Source organism: Physcomitrium patens, chromosome 14 (assembly GCF_059467195.1).
Source record: "Physcomitrium patens ecotype Gransden chromosome 14, ASM5946719v1, whole genome shotgun sequence".
NCBI classification, from domain to species: domain Eukaryota; kingdom Viridiplantae; phylum Streptophyta; class Bryopsida; order Funariales; family Funariaceae; genus Physcomitrium; species Physcomitrium patens.
In genome coordinates this window covers 16,561,941-16,572,642 of record NC_143423.1, presented here as the reverse complement: position 1 = coordinate 16,572,642, position 10,702 = coordinate 16,561,941, and the positions used below count along the sequence as shown (strand labels likewise).

General features: G+C 36.6%; 1 protein-coding gene across 1 annotated transcript; it reads left to right on the top strand.

Moving 5' to 3' along the window:
* Positions 1 to 350: 350 nt before the first annotated feature.
* LOC112290971 (omega-3 fatty acid desaturase, chloroplastic) lies at positions 351 to 3,444 on the top strand. Its single transcript, XM_024537868.2, has 7 exons — positions 351 to 1,072; positions 1,485 to 1,574; positions 1,690 to 1,756; positions 1,914 to 2,006; positions 2,236 to 2,502; positions 2,619 to 2,756; positions 2,898 to 3,444. Exons 1-7 carry the CDS (start codon positions 555 to 557, stop codon positions 3,060 to 3,062), a joined length of 1,338 nt encoding a protein of 445 aa, XP_024393636.1. The 5' UTR covers positions 351 to 554; the 3' UTR covers positions 3,063 to 3,444.
* The last annotated feature ends 7,258 nt before the right edge of the window (positions 3,445 to 10,702 follow it).

The following is a 10,702-nucleotide window of genomic DNA, read 5'->3' as shown; positions in this document are numbered from 1 at the left end:
CTAAAAGGCAGTGGAGAACAGAGCGAGTAGCAGACAGGAAGGATCCTCCGCCACCCACTTATTGACCCCCGGGCATCAATGCAACCAATACAGGATATCATTGCGTGCATCCCCGGGTATTATTGCGAACAGCCGCTGCCGCTACCTCAGGAGCTGGCCCTTTCCTGCGTCTGTGAACCGCATAACTGTACAGAACGGGCCGCGCAACCGCCGCCCGTCGCCAGCAGGTGAAAACCCAAGTCGGATTCAATGGACGAGGCGCCGTCGTCGCCGTAGTGACGCGGCCTTCACGACAGCCGCTCACGCGCGGGACATGACATCGCGACTGTGCGGCGGATCGTCTCAGTTGTTTCCTGAGCTTGTGACCTCAATCGTCCTCGCTACCCATTTCTCCTCTGGCTTGCGAGTGATTGTCGGGTTTTCGCATTTTGGGTCGTAGCCCAGATCATTGATAGATATCTCTCTTACCTGGTCATTCTCTCTTGCCTCCGGCTTAAGGTGCAAGGTTGGAGCTTTTTGGAGTTGGGTTTGGCTTGCCGTTGCTCGGTGTAGCGATGGCAGCCTCTCTGGTGTCTAGGAAGAGCGTGTGCGCGGGTGTGGCGTCACCGTTCGTCGTCACCAAGGGGGTTGCGAGCTCGAGGACGTGCAATGCAGTGTTGTTGCGGCCAGCGTCGTTCATTAAGTTGGCGCAGGTGAGAGGACTTGGGTTGCTGGGTGGGTTGGATCCCCTGTCGAACGTGGAGACGAAGAAGAGGAGCTCGGTGGTGCTGAATGTGGCGACGCCTTTGACGTTGGTGCCTGAGCCTGAAACGCCCGAAATCGCAGAGGAGAGCGGAGAATTTGACCCCGCCAGGAAGCCCCCATTCACATTGAGCGACATTAGGGCCGCGATTCCGAAGCACTGTTGGGAGAAGAACACATGGAAGTCCCTGAGCTATGTGATGCGTGATGTGGCGATTGTGTTCGGGTTGGCGGCCGGAGCCGCAGCTGTGAACAGCTGGTTTGTGTGGCCGTTGTATTGGCTAGCGCAGGGGACTATGTTTTGGGCCCTATTCGTCCTGGGTCATGACTGGTAGGTCTCTTGGAATCTCTGAAAGAACTGGGTGACAATTCGCGACCATCTGGAGATGAGAGTGTGATCAGGAGATCAAATTCTGTGATCATATGGAGGAAGCCGTGAGGGTCATCCATGCGTGTTGTTTGTAATAGTGGCTCTACAGAAGTTGTCTTTTGTTTTAGGCCATTGGTCTTCGCTACATGCGCCGCCCTTATTGAGGTCTGCGAGAGAGGGTTATCAACTTTTCGATATTTGAGAGAGGTCTAATTGTGAGTATATTCGGCCGTTCATGATGCCGTTGTTCTGTAGTTGTTTAGCGACTCGTTTGTGTGAGGGCTCGCGGACTGGTGTATTTTAGTGGATCTTTGCTTACCTCTACTTCAACCCACGATTTTCTAATCTCGAGCATCGGCGTTGCTTCTTGCAGTGGTCACGGCAGCTTCTCCAACAACAAGACACTCAACAGCCTCATTGGACACTTGACTCACTCGTCCATACTCGTTCCTTACCACGGATGGTGAGGCAAGCCTATCTCTTCTTACATTTGAGTTTGGCGTTGAATGATCCATTTCCTGTAATCGTGCTTGTAGCAATGGAAGTACCCGAATCTGATGTTGATTTGGTTGGTACAGGCGAATCAGTCACAGGACCCACCACCAAAACCATGGCCATGTGGAGAACGACGAGTCATGGCACCCTGTAAGAACTTGACATTGCTGGGAGCGGGATTGTGTTTACAGTCGCGCCTGTTTGTATGCCGCTAACTCTACGTTTGGTGGCAATTGCGGTTACATAGTCGTACAGCAATCGACCTATGTTGCTAGTTGTTCCTGACACTGGTTGTTGACTGCCTCAGTTGACCAAAAGCCAATTTGATAAAATGGACCTCTTGGCAAAGGTTGGACGATTGAAGTTCCCGTGGGCAATGTTCGCCTATCCATTCTACTTGGTACGTGCTTACACGTTTCCTGGGAATGTGTACATACGTGCTCTCTCGGTACTATGCAGTGCTTATAAATATGTATATTGTAGCTCTATAGAAAATCGAGGGACACAGTGAAGTTACGAACGTGTGGCGTGCTACCCAGTTGATAACTATTGTTCATTTATCTACTTTTTAATGCATATGCTTGGTTGTGATTGCTTGACGCTGACCATGATGATGACGAGGATGGCAGTGGGCGAGGAGTCCTGGAAAGACTGGATCTCACTACGACCCTAAGAGTGACCTATTCGTTCCTAGCGAGGCGAAGGACGTGATCACCTCAACAACATGCTGGGCAGCAATGCTTGCAGGCCTTGTGGCTCTGAGCTTCGCGGTGGGACCGATGTGGATACTCAAGCTGTATGTGGTGCCGTACTGGGTAAATGTGGTGTGGCTAGACGCTGTAACGTACCTGCACCATCATGGTTACGAAAAGAAGGTTCCGTGGTACCGTGGCGAGGTGAGCCTCTCAGTATCTGCTGACGATGCAACAGTTGAGTGTGATGTAGTGATTGAGTAGCTGGTTTCGCAATCCACACCTCATCGGTTCCGTGTTTGATCACGTGATGATTGCAGGAGTGGAATTACATGCGTGGTGGGCTGTCCACAATTGATAGGGATTACGGGATCTTTAACAACATTCATCACGACATTGGTACCCATGTTGTGCACCACTTGTTTCCCCAGATTCCTCATTACCACCTGATTGAGGCGGTAAGACCTGCTATTTACAGTAACTCGTTCCCGGAATTGTCAATTGTTCTGGTGTTGGACGGCGTGTAATTAGTGGTATGAATGACGAGATTTTCTACTTTGAGTCTACGGTCAACGAAGCACATCTGTGGTCTTTTGCAGACGGAAGCTGTCAAGCCTTTGCTGGGGGAGTACTATAGGAATCCGATGAAGTCGGGGCCCATTCCGTTGCATCTGCTGGATCCACTTCTCCAAAGTTTTAAAGAGGATCACTTCGTGGCTGACACGGGCAACATCGTTTACTACGAGACAGATCCCAACTTCTAAATGCCGCGGATTTTAATCCCTTTAACAGTCAGTCTGGGTTCCTCCGGCACTTCCGCGGCCTGCTGGAACAAACCACGTCACTGGCGAAGCTACTTCGACATGAATCCCAAAGCTATGGCTTAATCAACGTTCGAGGTGAAACATGAGTTGTCTGAAGGTAATCGATAGGCTCTCATGACTTATTTGGTAGAAGTCTACTGTAGTTTGTCAGCACAGCCCTGGAAGCTGAGGCAAGAGTGTATGGTCAAATTCTGGAGACTGCTCCTTCAAATGTGTGGACTTGACAAACTTCCAGTCTTGTTTCTTGTCCTCATAGGTGATACATTGACATTGCCGTGTAACACTACCCATTCAATACTACAGTGATACAATTCCTGTTTAACTTCCCCAGTTCCGTCGTGCTTAGATTCAATGTCATCCAGCTTGTGCGACTCAAGAGATGCCGGGGCACATTTTCCAAGTCAGGAAAGAAATTTGATACATGCTCGAGAAAACATCAGGGAGAACCTCAGAGTGGGCACGGAATCATGGAACAAATGGAGACATGCGTCCATGTCGTCCAGATTCGTCCGATAGATTCGGAGACATTTTATTTTGCTTGCTCTTCGAGAGTAGAATGTGTGTTAATTCTATCACAGGCAGCGTGGGATGGGACATCGTGCACTTCATCCAAGCATTGAGAAACTTCTCCCAACTCCCACCACTAGTTATTTCTTTTTGTAAAGAATGGAAAATGTGGAGGTGGGGTGCATGTGATATTCTACCCATCCATGACACCAACTCATATTATTCTCCTAAATTTGAGGCAATTCTCACATTCTGAGAAGTAAACAGTGGCTCACTCACTCCCATTGGTCTCGTCTATTCTATTCCAAACTTGTTTCTCCCAAATATTCTCCGTACTTGATACCCCTGATGCCCTGAAAGAACCCACATTGAAATGTGCTTCCGCTCTCCTGGAATTGGCTACGTTTACAACAGCAGCTGAAGATAAAAGTGGCCAAATCTGAATTCCTATAATCTCCAATCTGGAGAGAAATCCGAGATAGCAACAAAATAATATAAAACAAGGAGTTGGGGGAAGAAAAAGACACGCATCAGACATTTAAGGGACCAAAGATTTCTTGCTATTTTCAATTCAAAAGAGGAAATGAAGACCACAAGAAATGATGGGTGGGGTCCCATTAATGAATATTGGAATCCTAGGAGAGGCCAGATTTGATCTTTTCAGGGTCTAGCCAATGAGACGTGAAAGTGTCGTTCCATTAAGAAAAGGGGAGGAGTCATTGATGAGAGGGCCCATTTTTGTGTGATCCATATACTTCCGAAGGGGTTCCAATCCCAACTTGTTGCACTCTTCAAAGTTGATTGAAAGTGTAGAGAGTGCCACTGAAGACCTTTATAGTTATGCACGGAAATTTTATTAATTTGGAATTTTTAGATCATTCTTGTATGACATCTAATTTTGAAGTTTTTTTTTTTTTTTTTTTTTTTTTTTTTTCACTTGTTTCTCCACACTATGCTATTGAGTGATTGTACCAACGTAAATAATTTAATTCCGTGTAACTTTTAGAACTTGACAAATAAAGATGCATAAAGTGTGCATCATTGGTGTATGCCATCATGGGCCATTATTTGATTGGAGACAACAAATAGAAAGTGTTAAGAACATGTGGAAATATAAAATTTGTGTCTTTAAAGAAATAACAAAAAAATGTGACATTCTAACTTATTAATATATGTCATGCATGTATTAATGTAAATTTATTTATTTTATTTAGTAATTTATTTAATTTAAAAACAATGCCTATTAATACCCAAACAATAAAGAACTCACAAGCCTCAAATACAAGTTAATAAATATCAAATTATGTAGCAATATGTATGCCATAAATATTTAAAAAGTGCTTTGTTTTATTTCTAAAATAATATCTATTTTGTCTAAATAGTTTTTTTCAGTATTTACGTCTCTTAATTAAGTTAATTACAAATGCACCTCACTTAATTTATAACCTTGATGGATGGAGACTTTATAAATTAATCAATGCTTTTATAATTTACGTGGAGTTATGAAATTTCACAGTTCCAGATTTTCAACTTCATTTTTCAGATCGTTGTTGTGTTGTGTTTCTTCGCTGAGCCAGTTGAAGTGACTTCCATGTGTTGCGTGTTTTTTTACTCCACGAGCTCCTCGAGCAGATCTCATTTATCATTCACGCCCATGTTCTTTGCCGCCATTGCTGAAACAGTTTATACCTCAAAACGACTTTGAGTTTAGGATGCTACATGTTGCAACATGTTACATTTTGAAAAACATGTAGTCCTTTAATATTTCATTATTTAATTAATGTATAACTTACTTGCTAATATACAAAAACATTGTTTAATTTTTTTCGATTCTTGTTTGTAAAACTAATTTAATATTTTAAAAAAAAGTTGCATATTCAATGCAAATTCAATATTGTTATCAATATTATGCTTTGGTATTTGCTATACTTAATAAGATTCAAATACAAGATTTAATAATACAACTATTGAAAAAATTATTAGATGTGTTAAAGATCCATGAAACCTTGTATTTTTATTATAATTTACTTTAAATTCTTATTATTATATATTTTAAAAACTATATTTTAAGACTTCTATTAAGATAAATATAGTATTTAAAGAGAAGAAAAAATGGTAGTTCTAATTATTAAATATATTTATATATATACTTTGTAAAATATTTTTTCTTCTATTTATACTTATATAGTAATAAAATCATTAGAATATATATGATTTTTATAAAAGATATTATATTATATTTTTAAAAATATATCTAAAAATAAATAAATATATATATATATATATATCTTTTTTTCTCTTTGTATCTTTATTGTTGTAATTTTTAATATATATATATATATATATATATATATATATATATATATTGGATGATATTAATGCCACTACAAGTTATTTTAAACTTGAGTTGTATACCAAAATGCATTTTGTGAAATACTAAAATATACATTTATAAAGAAAAATGCGCATTAATAATATTCTATAAAATACATTATCGTATACAATACAAGTTTAAGACAACTTATGGTGGCATTAGCAAAAATTGTGATGAGATTAAAAACACAATATATATATTACATTATTAAAAAATACTTTTTGTTTATGTCAAATATTATCAATGACATGAATTTCAAAGAAAGAAATCTTTAATATATTCTTGTGTCACTTAAAAAGACTAAAAAATCACTCAAAGATCATAATATTAAACTTGAATGGCTATTACCAAAGACAAGAAGACTAGAAAGTCTTGAAAGAAGACTAAGGATTAAAAAGGCACTAATAAGAGTGAAGAAGGCTTTACTCTTGCCTCTATATATACTATCCAACTATGAGCTTTGTGGCAATGTTCTATAGGACCTCTAATATATGTAGACTTTGCTAAACATATATCTTAATTTGTAAGGCAAGTTTTCTATATGTATGTCATATAGTTAGCTTGTTCTATAAGCTATTACAATGTATAGCATGTAATTAACTTGTTGACCAAGTTTCTAATCTATCAATTAATTACAAATATTTAATCTATTTTATTACATTTACAAAGATTCTTTGCTGGTTCTCATGTGCATCTACTAATATCATATCTATACTAACAAATAAGATATTTCAATCTATTTTGGCACCACCTTGAATCTAAATCTTCTTCCACTTCAAGCTCTTGATTATTATCCACTTTTATAAGAGGATGTGATATTTGATAATCTCTCGAGATATTCATTATCTTATATGGCTGAAGAAGAAATATATAAAATATAAGATGAATCTTTATAGATTCTAGTAGGTGTAATTGATAAACAAGAGGATTTGACTTGTTTAGAAATAAAAAATGTCTAAATCTATGTTAGACTAACTTGTCATAAGGACAAGTAGTCTTAATATTATAATTAATTAATCATACCTTATCATTCACATTGAATTATATTCGCTATTTGCAATAAACATCTGCATTGATTTTTTGTCATTCTTGAGCTTTTTTTAATTGCACCTTCATTGTTATATGTAGCTCTAATAAAAAATTTGCCAAATCTTTTGTTTCATGATTATTAATTTTTGAAAAGTCAAAAATATCAAGTTATAAATGATAATTATAATTGATAATAAAAAATATATTAATTGAAAAAATACTAAATTATTATATGTAAACTTTGCAAATAGTCAAAAATTTGTCTAATTATCTTAAAGATAATTTATGGTATACCTCAAATACTGATCTAAAACTTAATTCCATTTGTCCATCAATTAAGAGAAGAAAAGACGAAGAGAGTTTTATATCTACATTTAAAATCTTGAAAAAGATTATTCAAAATTTTAATACAAATTGAGTCCTCTTATCCAATATAATATCCTTTAAAAATCTATAATAGCAATAGAAGTTATCAAAAAAAAACTTAGATGATTCTTCATTTATGATAGATTTTGTATATGGTACAAAATGTGTCATCTGGGTAAAAAAATCTATTATTACAAATAAAAAATTATATGAACTTGAGACTAAAAGATCCATGACAAAATCCATAGAAATAAAAGACCATAGTTGTTTCAAAATAGGTAATGGCTAAAGAAGTTTATAAGGTTGATGACGAGGAGTTTTTGAAATTAAACAAATATTTCATGATTACACAAAGTCTTTAACTACCTTCTAATCTTGAAGCCACCAAAAATTTCTAGATTTTAGCCTCAAAGTCTTGTTTTATTAAAAAATATTCAACTACTGAAAAATCATCATCACGAACTTAAAAAATATATCATTGTGCTTTGCCTTTTAGAATATATATATATATTTTAAAAATAAAATAGATTATTTTTAAAATTAAACTTAAAAGTATTATAAAACTTAGAAGAATTATTCTTAATATCATAAACAAGAAGATCAAAGGATGTATTTCATTGAACTTACTTGAAAAATGTTGAATCAATAGACAATATTGATTCTTTTGCTTCAAGATGAAAATGCTCTAGTTTTAAGATAATTATTCTTTCTTGATCAAAAGATGTATCTCCTTCTTTCGATGGAAGATAATATCTAGAAAGAGCATGTGATAATTCTTATTATTTTTTAGATCGATAAGTGATCTTAAAATCAAATCTTGATAGTGATGTACTCTGATAAGCTTTGCAATGATTCAAAATATGTGCCAACTTGAAATACTCACGGTTCTTGTGATCTATATGCTGTCACGGACATACTCATGTAAGCTAGTAATTACATATATAAATAAGTGGAAGCAAGTAACAATAGATAAAAGTAAGTTAATTCTACAGTATTTGATATAGAAGCTTCCTAGAAGCTTCATAGATGCTATTTTAACTTCATAGGTGTCTTTAATTGACTTTTTGGATTAGAAAAGTGGTCAACAAGTTAGCCATGTGCCACACATGTTATTAGCTTGAAGACAAAGCTAACTATGTGGCCCACATGTAGAAAAACTTGCCTTGTAAGTCAAGGCATGTGTCCTACAAAGTCAACTCATATTAAAGGTCCTATAGAACGTCACCACGTAGCGACTAGTTAGATAATATATATAAAAACAAGAGTAAAGCCTTCTTCAATCTTGTCAACTCCTTTCTTGCTTCCAGTCTAGTTTCAAGGATCTCTAGTTTTCTTATTTATTGGCAATAGCCATTCTAGTTTCTCTTTCAATATACATACTTGTTTATTTATATTTTGTTACCTTTCTTTGAGTGAAGGTTCACTTATCTGAATTTTTTTTTCATCGAGTTCTTGTCCTTGACAAATTGACAAGAGTACATTTATAATATCAGAACTTTGTCTAATCTTGATTAAGAGTGGATTACTCCTTTTTCTTGATAAGATATAAGCATATTAGAAGTTACGGATTACCTTCTTCTAAACTGATATTGTCCTTAGTATCTTCTTTGTTCTCAAGTCCTCTCTTTCATCTATCTTGAGCGATATTAGACATCTTCTCTTTTCTAAGTGTTATCATGGCAGAACTCGTTGAAATGAAGAGTGCAATGGTACAAATGCAAGAACAATTGAGGGAGTTAATGCTTGCAATGCATCAATTCAATTTACCACCACAAGGAGTAACAAGATTGACAGGAAGTGAAGATATAGAAATGGTTGGAGCTGCTTCAACATCTGCACCCAACCATGTCCTTTTTCCTATGGTGGAATGCCCTTCCAGTGTTAGAGAATCAAGAATTGCCCTACCCGAGAAGTTTGATGGTACCAGATCCAAGTTTTGAGGATTTATCAATCAAGTGCAACTTGTGATTGAACTTCAACCTCAAAGCTATCCAACTCCAGGATCACAAGTTAGATTCATTAATACGCTTCTTTCGAGTTCAACACTATCGTGGTTTTCATCTTTTCTTGAACGACGAGATCTAATATTGGATAATCTAGAGGCTTTTTTGGCAGAATTTCAATCCATGTATGGAGAACATGATGCAATTCGTGTTGCAACCAATAATATTTGTATTTTACGACAAGGTAATCGATCAGTAACGTTGTACGATTCATAATTTCGATAACTTCCAACTGATATCAAGTGGGATGATGCTGCACTTATTAGCCAATTTCCCTATGGATTACAATATGAGGTAAAAAAATTAATGCTCAACTTACTTAATTCTCAAATATTGAGTCAAGCAATTGACTTTGCTGTGAAGTGCGACAATCACCTTTTTGAATTTCGATCTGAGAACCGTAAAAGTGGACCTTAACGTTACTATAATTCAATGGCAACACCAATACCTCTTCAACACATACATTTGGAAGTAGAAGATATGCAAATTGATGCAATATGTTTCAAACCTCTTATTGAGCAAGAAAAGACTCATCGTCGTTAAGAAGGATTATGTTTATATTGTGGAGAACCAAAACACACAGCTCAACATTGTCCAATGAAACGACGCAATAACAAAATGAGGAGTATGGTTGTGAAAGAAGACAATATGTCAGAAAACGAGTTTGTCCACCTACAATAGGGACTGTGTGGCTGGAACCTTGCACAACATCTAGTAAAGATCCTATTCTCTCCTCAGAGCCCTCTCCTTGTTTTACATTAAATGTTATTTTAGGATCTAAATATTACAAAGCCTCTACCTTGTTAGATTCAAGAGCCTCAGCGTATTTCTTAGATGAAGAATTTACTAAAAGACATAACATATCTTTAGTAAAGAAAACTAAACGTGTTCATGTAGAAGTCATAGATGGTCGTCCATTGTCTTTTGGAGATATTACTCATGAAACCCTTCCTATAGAAGTAATAATCAATGGTCATAATAGCTTTGTAGTATATAATATCATTAGATCTTTCTCTAATCTAGTCATTTTAGGTTTATCATGGTTAGAAAAATACAACCCTCAAATAGATTGGATTTTCCGAACTCTTACTTTCTCTAAAAGTATAACTAACAGTGTAGTTAATCAAGTAGAGAGTCATAAGTCCAGTTCAATTAAACCCGTATTTATAGGTACAAAAGATTTCTTGCATGCTGCTATGAAAGAATCACCATATATTATTTATGCCACACTCATTTCTAACGGTGCAAAGACTTCATGTGGCATTCCAAGCCAATATCAAGAATTTCAAGATGTATTCAAA

Bases quoted from the DNA above. Each gene is read 5' to 3' on its own strand.
- LOC112290971 (XM_024537868.2), top strand. From the start codon at position 555: ATGGCAGCCTCTCTGGTGTCTAGGAAGAGCGTGTGCGCGGGTGTGGCG. The intron at 1,073-1,484 runs GTAGGTCTCTTG...TGCTTCTTGCAG, and splicing joins TTCGTCCTGGGTCATGACTG to TGGTCACGGCAGCTTCTCCA. The intron at 2,757-2,897 runs GTAAGACCTGCT...GGTCTTTTGCAG, and splicing joins ATTACCACCTGATTGAGGCG to ACGGAAGCTGTCAAGCCTTT.